The sequence below is a fragment of the Ranitomeya variabilis genome, chromosome 5 (assembly GCF_051348905.1).
Source record: "Ranitomeya variabilis isolate aRanVar5 chromosome 5, aRanVar5.hap1, whole genome shotgun sequence".
NCBI lineage: Eukaryota > Metazoa > Chordata > Amphibia > Anura > Dendrobatidae > Ranitomeya > Ranitomeya variabilis.
The window spans coordinates 262,899,361-262,921,520 of NC_135236.1; the positions used below are offsets into that span (position 1 = coordinate 262,899,361).

The window sequence follows — 22,160 nt, forward strand, 5'->3', positions numbered from 1 at the left end:
AAAAAGATGAGAGGCGTCTGTAATTTACATCATAGGTAGACCTCAACTATGGGAGACAAACTGAAAAAAAAATCCAGCAAATCACATTGTCTGTTTTTTTTATCATTTTATTTGTATATTATGGTGGAAAATAAGTATTTGGTCAGAAACAAAATTTCATCTCAATACTTTGTAATATATCCTTTGTTGGCAATGACAGAGGTCAAACGTTTTCTGTAAGTCTTCACAAGGTTGCCACACACTGTTGTTGGTATGTTGGCCCATTCCTCCATGCAGATCTCCTCTAGAACAGTGATGTTTTTGGCTTTTCGCTTGGCAACACGGACTTTCAACTCCCTCCAAAGGTTTTCTATAGGGTTGAGATCTGGAGACTGGCTAGGCCACTCCAGGACCTTGAAATGCTTCTTACGAAGCCACTCCTTCGTTGCCCTGGCGGTGTGCTTTGGATCATTGTCATGTTGAAAGACCCAGCCACGTTTCATCTTCAATGCCTTTGCTGATGGAAGGAGGTTTGCACTCAAAATCTCACAATACATGGCCCCATTCATTCTTTCATGTACCCGGATCAGTCGTCCTGGCCCCTTTGCAGAGAAACAGCCCCAAAGCATGATGTTTCCACCACCATGCTTTACAGTAGGTATGGTGTTGGATGGATGCAACTCAGTATTCTTTTTCCTCCAAACACGACAAGTTGTGTTTCTACCAAACAGTTCCAGTTTGGTTTCATCAGACCATAGGACATTCTCCCAAAACTCCTCTGGATCATCCAAATGCTCTCTAGCAAACTTCAGACAGGCCCGGACATGTACTGGCTTAAGCAGTGGGACACGTCTGGCACTGCAGGATCTGAGTCCATGGTGGCGTAGTGTGTTACTTATGGTAGGCCTTGTTACATTGGTCCCAGCTCTCTGCAGTTCATTCACTAGGTCCCCCCGCGTGGTTCTGGGATTTTTGCTCATCGTTCTTGTGATCATTCTGACCCCATGGGGTGGGATTTTGCGTGGAGCCCCAGATCGAGGGAGATTATCAGTGGTCTTGAATGTCTTCCATTTTCTAATTATTGCTCCCACTGTTGATTTCTTCACTCCAAGCAATGCAATATCAAACTAAAGTTAGGAGTGGATAGATTTACTGATCTACTCCCCACATTGACTTCAGAAACCGCATCAAAAGGAAATGTGTGAATGTAACAATTCCATTTATCAGGCTGATTTAAAGGGCCAGTATCTGGGTCTATATTTATCCTGGTGACAGCTGTGGTCCTTGCTCCCTGCCATATATGTCCTTAGCAGATCTGAGTACACAACAGAGAAGATCTAGAATGGTCTTTGCCCTTACACTGACTTTTCCATGCAGAAGATCATATGAAAGTTCCAATGAAATATTTTTTTCTTAATTGCAACAACTATTCTGGATTGCAGTGACGGGACACTCTCAGTGCCTTCAATACCGGAATTATCTGGGAGCCTACCAAGGTATTTATAGCCATGTTTTTCATTAAACACTATTCTATAGGGTAGCATTTAATTTATCATTTCACAAAATCTTGTAGTGCATTAAACAGCTTATACTTGTATTTATAGCCTGTATATGCAATGCCGACTCCTGTAAGCTGACTCTTCAGGGATAGGATTCCTAAATCATGTGCTGTCAGTGACTATATAGCAGAACAGACTTGGTTACATATATTCTAGTGAGTTTCAGTGAGAGTAGACATACACAATTTATTGGTTAAGTCGGTATTTATATATATTTTTAATTTAAATGTAATTTTTCTGATTATTGTCTAAAATAGAATAAATAATTTTTATCTTCCCTGGAAGAATGGCCAGTGTATGCTGTAGTAGTGCTAATTTATGATAAAATGATCACTTTTCCTATTATAAATAAGCAAAAAATCAGGAATATGGATAATCAAGTTACAACTCTGCCCACCCTTAACTTTTCATTAAAAGTTAAGTTTTTTTTCAAGGCACCAATATACTGCAATCTTGTGCTATCCATTAAAAAAATCTATACGTTTACATTTTTTTTTCCCTAACATGGAAGGCTGTTAATAATAGCTTGGCATCTGTTATCTTCATTTTTACCATCTCATGACATAAATCTTGGGATATGTCTGGTTTAGAGATAAGTTAAAGGGAATCCGTCAGCAGGTTTTGTTATGTAATCTAAGGAAAGCAGGAGGTAGGGGTTAAAATACAGAATTCAACGATGTGTCATGTCAAGATGTTTAACTGAAGGCTTAACCCCTTTCTGACCTCGAACGGGATAGTACGTCCGAGGTCAGAACCCCCGCTTTGATGCGGACTCCAGCGGTGAGCCCGCATCAAAGCCGGGACATGTCAGCTGTTTTGAACAGCTGACATGTGCCCGCAATATCGGCGAATGGAATCGTTATTCACCCGCCGCTATTAACTAGTTAAATGCCGCTATCAAATGCTGACTCTGGCATTTACCGCATCCGGCCGGAAATGCGTGCATCGCTGACCCCTGTCACGTGATCGGGGGTCAGCGATGCGTCGGCATGACAACCAGAGGTCTATTGAAGACCTCTATGGTTGTTGATGCCGGATTGCTGTGAGTGCCAACCTGTGGTCGGCGCTCAGAGCAATGCAACAATTCTACTACATAGGAGCGATTTGAGCTTCGCTCCTATGTAGCAGAGCCGATAGAGTTGTGCCAGCTTCTAGCCTCCCATGGAGGCTGTTGAAGCATGGCAAAAGTAAAAAAATGTTTTAAAAAATATGAAAAATAAAAAATATATAAATTTAAATCACCCCCCTTTCGCCCCATTCAAAACAATTAAAAAACAATCAAATCTACACATATTTGGTATCGTCGCGTTCAGAATTGCCTGATCTATCAATAAAACAAAGGATTAACCTGATCGCTAAACGATGTAGTGAGAAAAAAATTTGAAACGCCAGAATTACGGTTTTTTTTGGTCGCCTCAACATTGCATTAAAATGTTGGGTATCGTAAAATGGCCCAATTTTTTTTTTTTTTTTTAAGCAAAGTTTGACATTTATTTCACCACTTAGATAAAAAATATCCTAGACATGTTTGGTGTCTATGAACTCGTAATGACCTGGAGAATCAAAATGTCAGGTCAGTTTTAGCATTTAGTGAACCTAGCAAAAAAGCCAAACAAAAAAACAATGTGTGATTGCACTTTGTTTGCAATTTCACCGCACTTGGAATTTTTTTTCCTGTTTTCTAGTACATGACATGCGAAAACCAATGATGTCTTTCAAAAGTACAGCTCGTCCCGCAAAAAATAAAACCTCACATGGCCATATTGAAGGAAAAATAAAAAGTTATAGCTCTGGGAAGGAGGGGAGCGAAAAACGAAAATACCCCAGGTCATGAAGGGGTTAATCACCTGGTGATTACATTGTCCTGGCTACAGCAGCTCATGCATGCTAGTCTGACTCGTTAATCACCTGGTAATTACATTGTCCTGGCTACAGCAGCCTAGTCTGACTCCACCCTCTTCTGTGATGAGCAGCTCACTGTCTATAGATAATCTACAGATAATTTACATAGAGAGCCTGGTGTGGGCGGGGTTAGCTTTCACAACTCTGCTGCATTGCTAAATCTAAAAAAACTCTGATTGTGTCATCGTTGAATTCAGGGTCTCTTTGCCTACACCTTGCTACTCTCAGGTGAACCTGTAAAAATCTGACAAATTCCCTTTAAAAGGGTAATCCAGCTTGGCTCGCTCTCGTACTGGTAAGGGAATGGGACTTAGGATGTCATTTCTACAGCTAGCTATTAGGGATGAGCAAGTGTACTCTTTGCTCGGGTGACCTCCGAGTATTTGACTGCTCGGACATTTAGTTTTCATCGCGGCAGCTGAATGATTTACAGCTACTAGCCTGCTTGATTACATGTGGGGATTCCCTAGCAACCAGGCAACCCCCACATGTACTCAGCCTGGCTAGTAGCTGTAAATCATTCACCTGCCGCAATGAAAACTAAATCTCCGAGCAGTCATAAATACTCGGTCACCCGAGCATGCCCGGGAAAACCCGAGCAATGAGTACACTCACTCATCACTACTAGCTATCTATCTCTGCAGCATCGGAGGAGCTCAGGCACTGAAGCACTTTCAAGTTATAGTGAAGCAAAAAGCTGGTAAATATGGCCAGTTTCTAACGTCCTGATATTTCCGGTACCCGAAAAACCGGTACTGGAGATATGTGTCAGTGTGTCAATTTGGCACATCCGTGTACTGTCCGTGTTTCTGTGTATTGAAACAATTTGTTTCAGTTTTAACCCTATGACTTAAAAACGCACATGGACGGCATCCGTGTGCAGTACGTGTTTACACGGGCCCATTGACTTGTATGGGTCCATGTGATCCGTGCTGTTGCTCAAAAACAGACATATCACAATGTTTTGCACACCGACACAATGTCCGTGAAAACACGCGGACATGTGCATAGACCCATTGAATGGGTGTACGTGTGTGTCAGTGTCTCCAGTATGTGAGAAAACTGCTACTACACATACCGGAGACACGGAAGTGTGAAACCGGCCTCAGAGACTGAACACCTCTGATGAGGAGGAAACAATAAAAATGAAAAATCCTCTAGTTCTCAACAGATGTTGCTTTTTCTCATCAGTGCTATTTGTGTTTTTCATGAATCGGATTTATACCTCTGGTAATCTATGGGGTAGATCACATGTTCGATTTTTCTTTTTTTCTCAGACAGATTGGTCAGCAAAAAAGCATGGAGACTTGTCCAATATTGAACAGATCCTCATTAAAATTGCCAATGTAAGTCTTTGGGTCAGTGAAAAAAAAAAATCATCAACCATCACTCTGAGGTCACATTTTTCACATCCTGTTTGATAGAAGCCTGAGAAAACTTAGTTTTTCTCAGATGAGGGGAAAAAAAAACTCTCACCAAACTCTGATGATAAAAACTGGCACACTGAACAAACGGATTTAAAAAAAAAAAAAAAAAAAAAAAGCGCTGCTGAAACTTGGATTGTGATCCTCAAACAAGAAAATTTCACTGATGACTGAATGAGCCCTAAATAACAAAACTGATTTGTTTTTTTCAAGCACTTTGCAATTTTAACCACTAACCAGCATGGAAGCAGGTGGAAACGAACGGATTATCGGTTCGAGTGCAATCTGACAAATCATTGGGTTGTGCTCACCTTGGACCAATGTTAGGCTATGGGGCCGTGCACATGAGTCTTGCCAAGGGAAAAAAATTGCTGCAATTCCCAGTTTGATCTGATATCCAGATCACACTCAGCCATGCAAGTCAGGAAATGCATGGGGAAAAAAAATCGGACCAATTTACGCAACCTCACAGAATGGAGACATTTTTGTCACCTTAACAAGCATGTAACATTCACGTGAAGTTAGAGGCAGTTAAAGACATAATATAGCAAATTCAGAACATATTTTCTGTCTTAATTTTTAACAGGGGTACTAAGTCTAGTTGTGAGAGTAAGGCATAATAGCTTGTTACTACACACCCCCTACGTGCTCCCGTTTTACTTATTAACCTTTTCAATCAGAATAGGTTTTTGTTTTTTTTTCTTATAAAGAAAAGGACCATTTTGGGGCAAATGGCTTATTTACTAAATTGCATCAATTTCTATGAGTTATTTTGTTTCATTCTTCACTATGAAAAGAGTGGACAAAATTTAAATAGAAATGTTTCTTGTTTAATTAAAATTGGTCATGAGAACTTTTTGCTCTTCCTTTTCTTCTAGTGTTTCCTCAGGGTGCATTTACTTTGGCCATTTTTCATCAATGAGCATTAGAAGAAACATTTATTTCACAAAAATTGACATTGACTGCCAGTCACCAGATAAACCAGCAACACATTTATCAGGTGAAAGTACTATTACGCATACTTAACCCCTACCCGACATGCGCTGTACATCTACGGCACTGTGAGAGCTGTGTTCCTGGCAAAGCAAAGTGTATAATATACGGCATCCCTACTTCCGACCACCTCTCTATTGCACGGTGATCAAAGTTAAGATGGCTGCTGTTTCTGACAGGCCATCCCTGCACGTCGCCGCGGGGGTCTGAGACCGCACCAATCACAACAGTCAAAATGGTGGGATGATAGCCACATAATCTTTCCTGATTGACCCCTTTGGCGCTGATTGGCTGAACAACAGTTTCTGAACAATCGGCACCGAAGGGGTTAATCTAAAATAGCGATCACCGCTCTGCATGCCATCTTTACCTCAGAGTTTGAATGCAGAGTAGTTGAATACTCCCGTTACTTGAGAGAAAGAAAACATTTTTGGCCAGTGTGATCCCCCTGCAATCTGTGTCCTTGTGTGCTGTGTCTCCTGAGATCTGCGTGCTGGCTGCTGTGTGACTGATTAGTGGTCACTGCCATTTGTCAAGTACTGGCATGGCACCATGTGACCCAGACTGTATAAATGCCAGATCATGGGTGCCTCCTAGTGATGAGCGAATATACTCGTTGATCGGGTTTTCCCAAGCATGCTCGGGTGGTCTCCGAGTATTTGTAACTGCTCCGAGATTTAGTTTTTTGTTGACACAGCTGCATGATTTACAGCTACTAGCCAGCCTGAGTACATGTGGGGGTTGCCTGGTTGCTAGGGAATCCCCACATGTAATCAAGCTGTCTAGTAGCCCCAAATCATGCAGCTGCGTCACTAAATTTCCAAGCTGTCACAAATACTAGGAGACCACCCGAGCAACAAGTATACTCACTCATCACTAGTGCCTCCACCATTCTGCTCCTTAGGGCTCATTTCCACTGGCGAGGAAAACGGACGAGTGCAATCCGATAAAAAAATCGGATTGCACTCGGACCAATGTTATTCAATAGTTGTCTTTTCATTTGCGATTTTTTTCTCGGCCGAAATCGGACTGAGAAAAAAATCGCAGCATGCTGCGATTTGCTGCGAGTCTCGGACGAGACTCGCCAATGCAAGTCAATGGGTGCGAGAAAAAAAATCGCACAGCACTCGCACCATGCGAGTTCTGTCCGATTTTTACACACCGGTGTCCTTTGAAAAGCCGGCAATTCAGCGCGGTGTACAGTAAAATCACACTGACAGGTTAGAATAGACTAGATATATACACATAGAATGTGTATATATACATATATATATATATGTCAGTGAGACACCTATATATGTATATTTATATTTAATGCAGCGCTAGATAGCATAAAAGCCGCTAATTCAATTGCCGGCTTTTGCTCTCTCCTTCACAAACCCGACAGGATATGAGACATGGTTTACATACAGTAAACCATCTCATATCCCCTTTTTTTTTTTGCATATTCCACACTACTAATGTTAGTAGTGTGTATGTGCAAAATTTGGCCGCTGTAGCTGCTCAAATAAAGGGTTAAATGGCGAAAAAAATTGGCATGGGCTCCCGCGCAATTTTCTCCGCCAGAGTGGTAAAGCCAGTGACTGAGGGCAGATATTAATAGCCAGGAGAGGGTCCATGGTTATTGGCCCCCCCGTGGCTAAAAACATCTGCCCCCAGCCACCCCAGAAAAGGCACATCTGGAAGATGCGCCTATTCTGGCACTTGGCCACTCTCTTCCCACTCCCGTGTAGCGGTGGGATATGGGGTAATGAAGGGTTAATGCCACCTTGCTATTGTAAGGTGACATTAAGCCAGATTAATAATGGAGAGGCGTCAATTATGACACCTATCCATTATTAATCCAATTGTTTGAAAGGGTTAAAAAACACACACACATGATTTAAAAGTATTTTAATGAAATAAACACAGCGGTTGTTTTAATATTTTATTGCTCTCTCAATCCATTTGCAGACCCTCGCTTGGCAAAACAATAAACACACAATATACATACCTTCTGCTGACCCGTCACGTCCTACGAAGTAATCCATCTGAAGGGGTTAAAATAATTTACAAGCAGGAGCCCTGCAAATGCAGCTGTGCTTGTAAGGCTAGGTTCACATTGCGTTAATGTGTGCACGCTAACGGACAGCGTTGCACGGTGAAAATGTCGCAATTAACGCCGTGCAACGGGTCCGTTAGCGCACCCATTGACAGCAATGTAAATTTCGCCTGTAGCGCATCGCTAGCGCGTGCCTTTTTCGGCTCGCGCTAGCGATGTGCCGTTCTTTTGTGACGTGCCGCGGACGCTGCAAGCAGCGTCCGCGGCGCGCCCGAGGTCCGTTCCCCGCTCTCGCAGATCGGGGATCTGCGAGAGCGGGGACGTTAACGCGACCCCTAAACGCGGCCCCGAAAAATACGTTGCGTTAGCGCAATCCGCTAGCGCTAAACGGATTGCCCTAACGCAATGTGAACCTAGCCTAATTCCCCGGCGAATGAAGGAAATGTAGGTCATTGACCTACATTTCCTTCAGTCGCGGTGATGCGCCCCCTGGTGGATGTCCTCATATGACCTGGAGCATGGGAAAAAGTTCCCAGGCTGCAGTTCATGAGAACATCCAGCAGGGGCGCATCACCGCGACTGAATGTAAGTATAGATCACTCTGCTTTCCTTTCAGCACCCGGGGATTACAGGCACGATCGAGTGGTTTATCGCAGCTCCTGCCTGTGATATTAGTTAACCCCTTCAGATGGATTACCTCGTGGGACCTGACAGCTCATCAGAGAGGGTATGTATATTGTGTGTTTATTGTTTTGCCAAGCGAGGGTGTTGCTGATGGATTGAGAGCAATAAAATACTAAAACAACCGCTGTGTTTCTTTCATTAAAATACTTTTAAATCGTGTGTGTGTGTGTGTGTGTGTTTTTTAACCCTTTCATACAATTGGATTAATAATGGATAGGTGTCATAATTGACGCCTCTCCATTATTAATCTGGCTTAATGTCACCTTACAATAGCAAGGTGGCATTAACCCTTCATTACCCCATATCCCACCGCTACACGGGAATGGGAAGAGAGTGGCCAAGTGCCAGAACAGGCGCATCTTCCAGATGTGCCTTTTCTGGGGTGGCTGGGGGCAGGTGTTTTTAGCCACGGGGGGGGGGGCCAATAACCATGGACCCTCTCCTGGCTACTAATATCTGCCCTCAGTCACTGGCTTTACCACTCTGGCGGAGAAAATTGCGCGGGAGCCCACGCCAATTTTTTCCACCATTTAACCCTTTATTTGAGCAGCTACAGCGGCCAAATTTTGCACATACACACTACTAACATTAGTAGTGTGGAATATGCAAAAAAAAAGGGGGATATGAGATGGTTTACTGTATGTAAACCTTGTCTCATATCCTGTCGGGTTTGTGAAGGAGAGAGCAAAAGCCGGCAATTGAATTAGCGGCTTTTATGCTATCTAGCGCTGCATTAAATATAAATATACATATATAGGTGTCTCAATGACATATATATATGTATATACACACATTCTATGTGCATATATCTACTCTATTCTAACCTGTCAGTGTGATTTTACTGTACACGGCGCTGATTTGCTGGCTTTTCAAAGGACACTGGTGCATAAAAATCGGACAGCAATACGGATGTCATACTGATGTCATACTGATGTCATACGGATGATGCGATTAAAAATCGCATTGCACTCGCATGACAATCGCATACGTTACATCCGTTTTTTCGGTCCAGATTACGGACCGATTTGTCTCTCGCCAGTGGAAATGAGCCCTTAGTGTAGGTACGAGTCACAGCTGGAGAGGGACAGTATTAGGATTTGTGTGTGCCCAGTTTACCAAAAAGCCTCTGTATATACTCTGCATCCATGTCTGTGGGAGTATTGTGCCTACAACCAAATTTTATCTACTCTGCAACGGTCTGTGGCAGTAGTGTGCATAACCAATTTTTTCTGCTCTGCACCCGTCTGTGCAAGTAGTGTGCCTAACCAATTTTTAATACTCTGCACTTGTGTCTGTGCGAGTAGTGTGCCTACAAATTCTACAATCATTTTTTAATACTCTGCACCTGTGTCTGTGCAAGTAGTGTGCCTAAAATCCACTTAAAACAATGTGGAGAGCATCAAATAGGGGATGGGGACGTGGCCAGGAACGTGGTGTAGCTGATGCAGGAAGAGGATAAGGTCTTTTTGTGCCTGCTACGTGAAAATGAAACCTGTGGTGCACGCAGGCGACAGGACATTCTGCGTCATTTCACAAAACCGAGTACCATTACACGAATGGTGAGGTCAGAACAAGTTGAGGTGATATTAGATTGGATGGCTGAGGGTGCCTCCAGTTCCTTCGCATTATCTTTCACCGGGTCCGCAGCAGAAAGCTCAAACTTTGCCCTTTGAGGACCATGGTTATCTGGCTTCCACCTCACCTCCTTCCAAATCAGCCAAGCAGTCTGAGCCCTAAGGGTACTGTCTCACAGTGGCACTTTTGTCGCTACGACGGTACGATCCGTGACGTTCCAGCGATATCCGTACGATATCGCTGTGTGACACGCAGCAGCGATCAGGGACCCTGCTGAGAATCGTACGTCATAGCAGATCGTTTGGAACTTTCTTTCGTCGCTGGATCTCCCGCTGTCATCGTTGGATCGGTGTGTGTGACACCGATCCAACAATGCGTTCGCTTGTAACCAGGGTAAACATCGGGTTACTAAGTGCAGGGCCGCGCTTAGTAACCCGATGTTTACCCTGGTTACCATCGTAAAAGTTAAAAAAAAAAAAAAAAACAGTACATACTCACATTCCGGTGTCCGTCAGGTCCCTTGCAGTCTGCTTCCCGCTCTAACTGACTGCCGGCCGGAAAGTAAGAGCAGAGCACAGCGGTGACGTCACCGCTGTGATCTGCTTTCACTTTACGGCCGGGAGTCAGTCAGTGCGGGAAGCAGACGGCAAGGGACCTGACGGACACCGGAATGTGAGTATGTACTGTTTGTTTTTTTACTTTTACGATGGTAACCAGGGTAAACATCGTGTTACTAAGCGCGGCCCTGCGCTTAGTAACCCGATGTTTACCCTGGTTACCCGGGGCCTTCGGCATCGTTGGTCGCTGGAGAGCGGTCTGTGTGACAGCTCTCCAGCGACCACACAACGACTTTCCAACGATCACGGCCAGGTCGTATCGCTGGTCATGATCGTTGGAAAGTTGCAGAGTGTGACAGTACCCTTAGTCAAGCAGCAATCTCTTCTGCTTTTTGATGAGTCTGCTGGCTGGGGTTCCCTGGCCCTGCCCCAGAAGTGGAAGAGGCTGAGTGCATTGATGCCCAACCACTTGTTAGGTTGGAAGAGGAGTATGTGGGAGGGCGGATGCACACAGTCAGTAGACCACCGCAGCACATCGCAGATTGACAAAACATAGTTGGCAACTGTGGCTTCTTTCTCCAGTGCGCAGATGGCAAGCAGGGCAGGGGTGAGAAATGGGTGGAAGATGATGCGGGGTATTATGAGGTCCTAGACAACACATGGAGCGAAGGCCATCCTAGTGACGTGCGCAGTTCGGAGGAAGAGGAGGTGGTTGCACTGACCCAGCAGCACAGCAAAAGAGGGCACCAACAACCAAGGAGTTGTCTGTATTTTTACAAGTACTGATTACTAGGTGGCCACCCTCCGGATCCCCGCTACAATGACAGCGTAACATCATTAATTCTTCTGTCACTGGAGCGGGATCGCAAAATGCATAAATACAAGTGCACGCTGGTAGAGGCACTACTGACAGCGTTTCCACCTGACAGCGGGGGCTCAGTAGAAGAACAAGGCAGAGGAGGAAGTCGTCAAAGCAGCTGCGGCACTGCTACCACTGGAAGGCAGGCTTAGTATGGCCAATATGTGGCAAAACTTTCTCAGCATGCCACATCTGGCACCACAATCTGATACGGTCCATATTGTTAGGAGGTAGCCTTACAACAACATGGTCGAAGACAACGCGTCTATGTTCTTTTAAGTCAGTTCCATAAAAAAAAAAAAATAGTAAAATCCTCCCTCAAAAAACACACAATAAAGGTTGGATTACTCCTCCCTTGACTCTTCCACCTATACAGCCACATCCACCTCCTCCACTTGGACCTGTACCACCTGGTTCTAGATTGTACATTTTTGGGGGTTAATTCTATGTTCTGTTAAGTCAGTTCCCTATCCCCCCCCCAAAAAAAAAACAAACAAAAAAACAAGCAAACAAAAAACGCCCAGTGTTGGCTTTTTCTTCCCCTGCCTCTTCTACCTACACTGCCACCTCCATCTCCTCCACTTTGATCTACAACTTCTGGTTCAAGATTTTTTTTTTCTAGTTCTGCTTTGCTTAGCGTAGGAGCAGGATACAGCTGGAGTGATGGACAGTATTAGGTTTTGTGTGTGCACAGCTTTCTAAAAAGCCTCTCTGTGTACTCTGCACCAGTGTCTTGGATATAGGGATTTTTGTGTACTCACCGTAAAATTCTTTTCTCTGAGCCATTCATTGGGGAACATAGACCATGGGTGTATGCTGCTGCCACTAGGAGGCTGACACTAAGTGATGCAAAGAAAGTTAGCTCCTCCCCTGCAGTATACACCCTCCGGCTGACTCTCAGCTAACCAGTTCGGTGCAAAAGCAGTAGGAGATCAATAAACAATATATGAGCGTATAACATGTCACATTATATATGAGAGTATAGCATGTTAAATTATAAAACAAGCACAAGCTAATAATAGGGTGGGAGCTGTGTCCCCCAATGAATGGCTCGGAGAAAAGGATTTTACGGTGAGTACACAAAAATCCCTATTTCTCCTACGCCTCATTGGGGGACACAGACCGTGGGACATCCCTGGGTGGGGACATCAGATCAGGCCCTGTGTAACCGCTACTCACAAGTGCGACACCGCGGCCTGCAGAGTCCGCCTGTCCAGACTCACATCTGTGGAAGTCTGGGAATTCTAGTGCTTCAAGAATGCATGCAGACTGGACGACCTCGCAAGCTTTCAAACGTGCTGTGCCGACACCTTGTGCTTAGAATCCAAGAAACCTCGATAGACAGGGAGATAGGCTGACATCTAACACGGAAGGACTCCTGGATGGTGTAACAAATCCACCAAGCTAACATGGCCGATGAAACGGCTAAACTCTTCCTGTAATAGTCAAGAAGCCGTCCTCTTACAGTGAGGTAGCCCAAATCAAGTGTCCAACCTTCGGAAGGATGCCGTCTTCGAGATGTACCTACTGAGAGTACTCACCATGTTCAGAACCCATTCCGTTATGTGGACTGGTGCGGAAAGAGATGAGGGAAGAACGATGCCCTCATAACTGTGGGAATACAATACCACCTTGGTAACAAGGGACGGGGATGGCCTGAGGGCAACCTTGCCTTGATGATGATAAGGGAAAAAGGTCTGAAAGAACAGCGTGGCTAGCTCTGAAGACTCGTCAGGATGAGGAGATTGCAGAGAAAAAAGGGGCGACCTTCCCTGATAGTAAAGTCTGATTGGACCTAGAGTTCTACTCCTGAGATCTGTAGTGCCGAGATCACCAAATGATAGATCGTGGCCCAACAGAGAATGTGAGGTACCTCGGCCATGACGCATGACCGTGGGTACCTGCTAGATGATTGACATATGGGACAGACGTGGGATTGTCAGATTGAAACGGATTGGGTGACCCGCCAGAAGGCAGTGGACCTGCCATAGAACTAGCCGTACCGTTCGGATCCCCAGAACAATGATCAGGAGAAGAGGACTGGCATCGGAAGTCACTAATAACCATTGAAGCGGGAGAATGGATCTCCCCTGGATGAGGAAGGAGCTCAGAGACTACCCTCTGAAAGCCTGATTGCCCTGCAGAAAACGAGAGGAGCGAAGGAAAACGCTTCCAGTGTCGTCACCAATTTTCCTCAGAACCCTCCTAGCAAATTGAATGGAATGAGGGGATGAGTGAACAAGTGTGCAAGCTTCCTGTTGAAGGGCCACAGCCTTGTCTTAAGGGAGAATCACCAAACTTCTGGAAGATTCCAGGATCATCCTCAAAAAAGAACATCTGCTGGGCTGGTAATGAGGAAAAAAACTTGTCTAAGTTTAGCTGCCAGTCCAGGAGAGAGAGGGTATAGCAAGAGATATAGATGACTCAGCGCAGGGCTGGAAGAGCGGCTAGAAAGTTGACCAGATAGGGCAGGATGACCACGCCTCTAGGGTGCAAGAGGAATGTGACAGCCGCCATAACCCCTGCGAACACTCTGGGTGCGGTAGCAAAGCCGAAGGACAAGGTCGTGATTTGAAAATGCTGTTCGCGAAAGGGAAAGCGAAGGCATTTTTGAAGAGGGGAAAACATAGGAATGTGAAGGTAAGCATCCCGAATGTCGGTGGAAGCCAGAAACTCCACCTTTTTCCATTGAAGTAATGGCTGAGCTGAGGAACTCCATCCGAAGAAGGGGGACCTTGTCAAGCTTGGTAGAAGTTTGAGGTTCAGGGTCGGTCTTACTTTTCAGTCCCCATTTTGGAACCAAGATCCCTTAGATCTTGCACAACTGATCTACTGCTGGTTGAGTCTATAGGAAATTAAAATAGTTAAGGTCTCTGACCAAGAGACCATTGCTCTAGCAACACATGCGGCGGCTAAAGGGTAGAGCGCTGAACTGGAGGCCACAAGACGGAACGAACTAGATATGCCATCCGACAGTCTGTTGTATTTTTAATTGATGACCCATCGGGTAGGGATACTGGTAGGTATACCACAGGAGATTCTACAGGGTTAATATGCCAAGTGGCAGAATGCGTGGCTGCATGCAGGTTAGTAAAAACCGTCTCTTACTATCGCCCCTCTCTTTGGATGGTGCGGAGATAAAATGATGAACCCTCGATCCACCATCCTCTTAACAGGGACGTGCAGAGGGATCGTCCGTCTTCTTGCATCATCTGCTAAATAGTGGAGATGCAGAGGGTGTGTTTGGATGCCAAAAAGGGAGCCTCTGTACATCCACAAAGTTAAGGTCCCTGGGTGGACAGGGCTGGTTGTTTGGCGTTTGGCCTGGCTGTAGAAGAGTATACATGGAGACGACACTCCATGTGCTCGTCTATCGATGGTGTGGGGAGATCGGTGCCCTTTAAAGGACCCGCCGCCCTTAAGAATCAGACCAAGTATGGCATCTCACGTCTTAGGTTGGTATACGTGGAGCGGAAACCCCGTGTGTTTGCATATTGGCTGAAAAAAGGATACCGTGCTTGCAGAGGTTTCTGTCCAGTGGATCGCTTATCCGGACACTACCTGTCCGTGTGAATGGCAAATGCTCTGTGAGAGTTTAGTTTCCTCATGAGGGACGCTGCGTGATCTAGAGTAGAACCAAAGTCCTCGTCAATCTACAGAGATTGGTTAATGATATAAATAGGCGAATCCATCCTTTTCTGAAGTTCTGGTGAGTCCAGAACCAAGGCAATATCCGATCCATATTCAGAGACTTGTTCTCAGCAAATCATTATTGACGGATCAGGAAATGAAACTACCGTTTTCTAGGTGCGAGTACGTTTCTAGACCCCTGTACGTTTCTAGAAAACTTGCAGCTCCTGCTAGCCGACGGCTTGCATGAAGGAAAGGGACATCTATATTGGTCCTGCGAGCACTCCGAGCCACAGAGGATTCACAGAGGGATTCAGTCTCTTGTCAGAGAATCCATGGGTTGCGGCAGTGACGAAGCCCACTCAGGGAACTAGGTACTCGGATAGGTGGCGGAGGGCTCCTGAGCTCATTTAGGGTGACCGGCTTCGGACTGGTCCAGGGATTACTGGTCATGTGGCCTTAAGACCAGGGAATACTGGTCATGTGGCTTAAGACCAGGGAATACTGGTCATGTGCCTTTAAGACCAGGAAATATTGGTTAGGCGCCCCTAAGAAAAGGTAATACTGGCCATGTGCCTTTAAGACCAGGGAATACGGGTCATGTGGCCTTAAGACCAGGGAATACTGGTCATGTGGCCTTAAGACCAGGGAATACTGGTCATGTGCCCTTAAGACCAGGGAATACTGGACATGTGCCTTTAACACCAGGACTACTGGTCATGCGCCTTTAAGACCAGGTAATACTGGTCATGCGCCTTTAAGACCAGGTAATACTGGTCATGCGCCTTTAAGACCAGGTAATACTGGTCATGCGCCTTTAAGACCAGGTAATACTGGTCATGTGCTTTAAGACCAGGTAATACTGGTCATGTGGCAGGAAATACTGGTCATGTTAAGTACAGGGGGAAGATGCAGGGGAAGAGAGCAGTACTTCCTTACCCGGATGCAGTCGTTGTGCCCCTTTAATACAAAACCATAGCCCGTGTGTGTGTGTGTGTGTGTGTGTGTGCCGGCAGGGTGGACCAAGATGGCCACCGGGTGTTGCAGAGGTGGTAAAGTCTTGCAGAGAGTGAGAGGCGGCAATTCAGGGGGCGGAGCCACATACATGATGTGGGCGGAGCCTCGTGACTTCCATGAATAGGCCCAAGCCTGGGCCTAAATTCCTGCAGCCGGCGTGAGCAATACCAGCGTTGCTGAGGGAAGCGATCACTCCAGTGCCAGGGAAGAAACGCCAGAAAAGGTGGGCGGAGCCCTTACTGTGCCATAGTGCGGGCGTGGCTTCCGGAATGCGGCCTACACATCGGCCAAAGCCGGGGGCTAAATTTTTGCAGCCGGCCGGAGCGTTACCTCAGGGAGGTGGGCCACAGGGAAGCTGAGGCTGCCTGTCAGCATGTGAATATCCCACTGCAGAGGCCCACCGCTGACTGTATCCACTCACCATTGGTGCGCGTCCCGGCATGGAGCCGCCGCGATGACTGGGTTTCAGCGCGCGCACTCTATTGTTCTGCTGCAGGTGCAGGGATAGAGCGATAAACCTCAATCCACCATCCCTTTGTTAGGGAGGTGGAGAGGAAACGTCTGCCTCCTTGTGCCATCCGCTTTAACCGTGGTGGGACAGTGGGGGCTGCTCGGACGCCATAAAGAGGGGTCTCTGTACATCCACGGAGTTCAGTCCCCGGGTGGACTGGGCAAGTTGTCCGGCTGTAGGCCTGGCTCCAGGAGAGGATACATGGAGGCGACACTCCATGTGGTCGCCTGCTGCTGGTGTGGAGAGATCGGGACTCGAAGGAACAGTCGCCCCTGACGTGAGCTCAGGCATGGCATCCCTCGTCGCAGGAGAGGATACATGGAGGCGACACTCCGCGTTCTCGCCTGTTGATGATTCGGGGGAGATCGGAACCTTGAAAGGATCCGTCGCCCCCTTCACTCCGTTAATTAAAATTTACAGAAAAGTAAAAAATAAAATAAAAACGTTGGGGTCTGAACCAGACCCAAGTGCCTCCTACAGACACTAAGCAAGAACTGGTTAGCTGGGAGCCAGCAAGAGGGTGTATACTGCGGGGGAGGAGCGAACTTTCTTTGTATCACTTAGTGTCAGCCTCCTAGTGGCAGCAGCAAACACCCACAATCTGTGTCCCCCAATGAGGCGTAGGAGAAAAACGCATCAAAACTGCGCAAAAAACGCAACAAAAACACATCTGCGTTTTCTGCCAAGAGCTGCAGATTTAGTGCAGAAAAATCCGCAGGCAAATCTGCAACGTGTGCACATAGCCTTAGGATTTAACATCAAATAGTGATATAACAACTTGTGGGAGACAGCACTCCATGAAGTGAATTGTTGCAATATTTCAGGTAGTTCTGTGTGAAAAAAAAAAAAAAATAATGACTCGGGCTCGTCTTTCTCTTCAGATCTTCTGTAGTCCCCCTCTGTCCTGAGTGGAGAACAAATGTTTTGAATCTCACACTGTACTACATGGGAGTGCAGTTCCTTGTAAGTTGTTATATTATGGATGATTGAAGGAGCCGGGTGGTCAGCTCTCAGGAACTTTGCACCAAATAATATTCTAGTTGCGCTGCTGTCACCATTTTGATTTATCTGTAAACTATTATTCACATGTACTGTACCATATAAACTACACTGCAGGGATCTAGGTCTACTAAAATGTATCCTTTCTACAGTGACCTCCTCTTGGCCTTCATTCACTAGTCTGAAAGACTCCTGGTATGAAGAAGTTGTGACTTATCTATAATACATGGAGTAATCACTATGAAAATCACAGATTTAAATCGTGAGTGTCTTCTGCATTTATGTTCGTTCCTGGATAAAGACAGCAGAAAATACCTGTCAGAAACATGTCACAAGCTGCAGGAACTTTTCCACGAACCTTCTCTGTGGCCATTATTGAATTTTAGCTCTCCTTCAGAGCTCACAGAAAAGAACTACATCTTGGGACCTGCATTGAAATCCCTGTCAATTTGCTGGTATTCAAGCCGGGTGAAAATCTGCAACATTGAATACTGGGCGAAAACTGCTCTTCAGACATCCATGTGCAGCCCTCATCTGAACACAGTCAGTGACTTTCTCCAAAAGGTTTGTAAAAGGTAATATCTGGGGTCATAGTGGGATTTGTGTGTGACTTATTTACATGAAAAAAAAAAAAAACAGATCCCAATCTTGACTAGTAAAGATTGACTGATGTCAGATGAAGGTTGAGGTCTTCACCACTTGTGTACAGGCAAGAGCTCTCACACCTAGGACTAAGAGTGTTGATGATGAGCAAGTATGCCCATTACTTGGGTTTTCCGAGCATACTCGGGTGTTCTCCGAGTATTTGGATGTGTTTGGAGATTTAGTTTGCGTCGCCGTAGCTGCGTAATTTTCAGCTGCTAGCCTGAATACATGTGGGGATTTTCTAACAGACAATCCCTGCATGTGTTCAGGCTGTCTAGCAGCCGCAAATCATGCAGCTGCGGCGACACAAACTAAATCTCCGAGCACGCCCAAAATACTGGGAGAACACCCGAGCATGCTAGGAAAACCCGAGTAACGAGCATACTCGCTCATCACTAGTGTTGATACAATAAAAATGTATCTTAATGACAATCAGAACTTAGGCCTGTATCAGAAAACAAAGTCCTAATAGATATTCACACAGAAAATAAAAGTAGCCCTTATCCATACAAATTGCTGGAGGTCCAACCAATCTGACTCCAGTGTACCCGAGCAGCAGGCTCTGAAGAGTTCCTTTTTGAGTGGAGGTGCACTTCCTCAACATTGGCTCCATTCATTGTCTAAAGGCCTGCCGGAATTGCTGAGTAAAGCCCCATTTCCAGCAGTCCCATATAGACAATGAATGGAGTGAAGGTCCATGCAAGAGGAGACTCATCAGACCCTTATTCTTGTGATCAGTGGGAGTCCTAGCGGTTGGACCCCGAGTGATTTATAACATTAGATTTTAGGGATACCCTTTGGAAAGATACCATGCTAGATGTCAGCATCTGCCACTAGTGGGGCTTTCTACATACTTTATTAGTGAGTTCCAGAGTGCAGAATCTGCAGCCATTGATAAAGATTTTATAGTCAAAATATGCAATGCTGTGACACAGATATAGGAACTAATGGTCCAATGTTTGATGATGGTTCTAAAATTATGTTTTCCTCATGCTCTTTCTTAGATGCCCAAATCTGCGAACACTGACTCTCTCTGGATGTGCCCACATCGGTGATGAAAATCTCATCCAAGTCTTAAAACACTGCCCTCACCTTCAAAGTTTAAAACTGGAAAACTGCTCTGGAGTGACAGACAAGACATTGGCAGTGGTTCCCCTTCTTTCCAAAAGACTTCACACCCTCCATGTAAACTTTTGCAGAAATATAACAAAGGGGGGTCTCTCTCTGGTGCGGAAGGGGTGCCCAGGAATCATCCTGCAGGCAGACAGGAGTGCAGATATGATTGGTGACAGAAAGCCTGATGAGATCGTTTCTTTACAGCGACCATCAAGAATAGTTATACTGACATAAGCCGTCTATAGTGACAAAAGTTTGGACACATGGCACTCTGCTTCTTTCCGAGAACTCAGTCCATAGCTGCCCTGTGTTTACAATGAATCGAACACAAATCACCGTACATAAAGTATAGGTGTTGTGCTCTTGTCTACACGTCCATATGTGAGGTCCAGTGTGTCTTTTTTTTTTAAATAACATTTTGCAAATTAATAGGCTTCTATCTTTAATTTAGATTAAAAAAAGCAATACAGCTGGAACCCCAAATTTGCCGCTAAAATATTAATTTGTCTTAACTTAGATTGTAAAACACTTTGGAAGGTATAGGATGGCGTAACTCTTTGTACTAAACTTGTCCATACCAAGTACAACTGTGATTCAGGATTCAGTCTGATATTTTATATTGGGGATGTCTCAATGTTTATTAACAATAAAAAATCATAATTATATGTACAATCGTCATAGGGACATTTATCTTGTACCGTGTAGACAGTACAGCGGTGCGGATTATCAGAAAGCTATAACAGAATTCATGGACATCTATTCGACTTTATAGAAAAATATTTTTATACCCGTGCACTGCCCAATATTGGTAAAGACTTTTGTCTGTTGCTCGATATTCTATACTTACTTGTGCAAAAGGTTATTCTTATGAATTTTTCATATTCAGGGGAGCAACAGACAGAGCCCATTTTCACAACTAATACAAGGGAATACTTAGGAAATTTGGCTTTTCCCAATACTATTTATTTATAATTTGCATGGATGTAAGGATAGATTTGTCAAATTACATTACTTTTCCTACATCACAGTATGACAGCTATGTGTAAATATACCTTTCTGGGACTGTAAAGTACATTTGTTTTGATGACCTATCCATAGTATAGGTCATCAATTTGGTGGTGGTCCAATACCTGGCACTTCAATGATCAGCTGTTGTCACTTCTGGAGCAAAGGCAGTTTTGTGGCTGCTGCCAGGTAATGTAGATTAGTTTTTCTTATTTGAGAGAATATCAGTCATGGACAACCCCTTTGAAGCAGAGTTCACATGTCCAGTAAAAATCCTTTGGAAAGGTATCTAATAATAATCAGTTATCTTAGCAGGACAAGATTTTTTTCAGACAACTTTTTTGTCCCGTTAAAAATGTGTTGGACCAATTTATTGTTTATTATTGAAGTCTATGGAAACAGATCAGTTTCAAAAAGATGATTTCTGGACATGTCTAATGAATGTGTTGCCCTTTGCACTGTAATCTGTCATCCAAACACCAATTGTCGTTTGAAAGCATGCTCGGTATTTTCTGTTTGAATCCAAAAACAAAAGTCTCAGGCTCAATCAGATGATTTATGCACCCAGATATCCCTAACTTTTTGTGAGTAGTGTATTTGGCTTTCGTGTGAAATTTCAGGATTACCTTAAAATGCATTTTATCCTTTTTAGGTAAACAATGTGATATCTCTAAACTTTTGAATGCACATGCCCCACTGTTCAAGGTTACAGTACCGTACTTTTTTCACAACTTGCTGTTCTCGAACAAGAAGCTTAATGGCAAAATTCACAACAGGTTCAGGTGTTCGATCCATGAATTGGCCAATAAAATTTGTGGTTCAAGTCCTCCACGACATGCCGTTAGTCCTCCACGACATGCCGTTAGTCCTCCACGACATGCCGTTAGTCCTCCACATCATGCCGTTTACATATTGACCTTATGAGACCAAGAAGACACCTAACAATTGATCAACATCATCTCGCCATTGTGAGGCTTCAAGCAGAATATTCTCAGATGGAAGTTGTCACTGAGCTTAGTGCCACAGAGCGTCATAGCAGTTTGCAACAGAGCTACAGAGCGACTGAAAGAGTCACAGAAAGGCATAGAAGTGGATGACCTTTGGCCACATCCCACATTGATGACCACTTCATTGTGAACAATGCCATTAGGATCAGGATGATAAATGCCACACAACTCCAGGAACATTTAAGAGAGGTAAGAGGCACCCGAGTGTCACTTCAGACCATTCAAAACTGTTTATATCAGCGTGCTAGATGACCTGCAAGGGTACCTGATCACACCACCAGGCACAGGTGTCGTCTTGCATGGGCCAGGGAGCATCTACGCTGAACGATCAACCAGTGGTGTTCACTGATGAAAGTAAATTCACGCTGAGCAGAAATGACGGCCGCCAACGATGTTGGAGAGGTCAAGGAGAGCAGTAGGCATCAGCCACTCTTGTCATCAGACAAGCATTTTGTTGTGTTACAGTGTGGGCAGATATATAAACCTATAAAGAGGGCACTCAAAATAAATGCTCCGCCATCGCAAATGTCATATAAACCAAAAGAAGAATGGACACAAAAGCTAAGAATAACAATTTTATTGAAAACCATTAAAGAAGTACATAAATACACAAATGAATATTTGAATAAAAACGATGCAATGGATAAACGAAAGGCA

The 22,160-nt window shown here is 44.8% G+C and overlaps 1 protein-coding gene across 4 annotated transcripts; it reads left to right on the top strand.

Moving 5' to 3' along the window:
* The first annotated feature begins 1,253 nt into the window (after positions 1–1,253).
* FBXL22 (F-box and leucine rich repeat protein 22) lies at positions 1,254–21,354 on the top strand. 4 transcript variants are annotated; one of them, XM_077260995.1, is made up of 4 exons: positions 1,254–1,475; positions 4,718–4,786; positions 17,883–18,305; positions 19,380–21,354. In XM_077260995.1, exons 3-4 carry the CDS (start codon positions 17,971–17,973, stop codon positions 19,723–19,725), a joined length of 681 nt encoding a protein of 226 aa, XP_077117110.1. In that variant the 5' UTR covers positions 1,254–1,475; positions 4,718–4,786; positions 17,883–17,970; the 3' UTR covers positions 19,726–21,354. The 4 variants fall into 4 exon arrangements, with proteins under 4 accessions (XP_077117110.1, XP_077117112.1, XP_077117109.1 ...); XM_077260997.1 differs by having other exon boundaries at positions 4,722–4,786; XM_077260994.1 differs by lacking the exon at positions 4,718–4,786.
* Positions 21,355–22,160: the final 806 nt, after the last annotated feature.

What these genes read in the sequence shown, in the direction of transcription:
- FBXL22 (XM_077260995.1), top strand. Translation starts at nt 17,971, where the DNA reads ATGAAAATCACAGATTTAAATCGTGAGTGTCTTCTGCATTTATGTTCG. An exon ending in CTCCAAAAGGTTTGTAAAAG is followed by an intron (nt 18,306 to 19,379) that starts GTAATATCTGGG and finishes GCTCTTTCTTAG; the next exon opens with ATGCCCAAATCTGCGAACAC.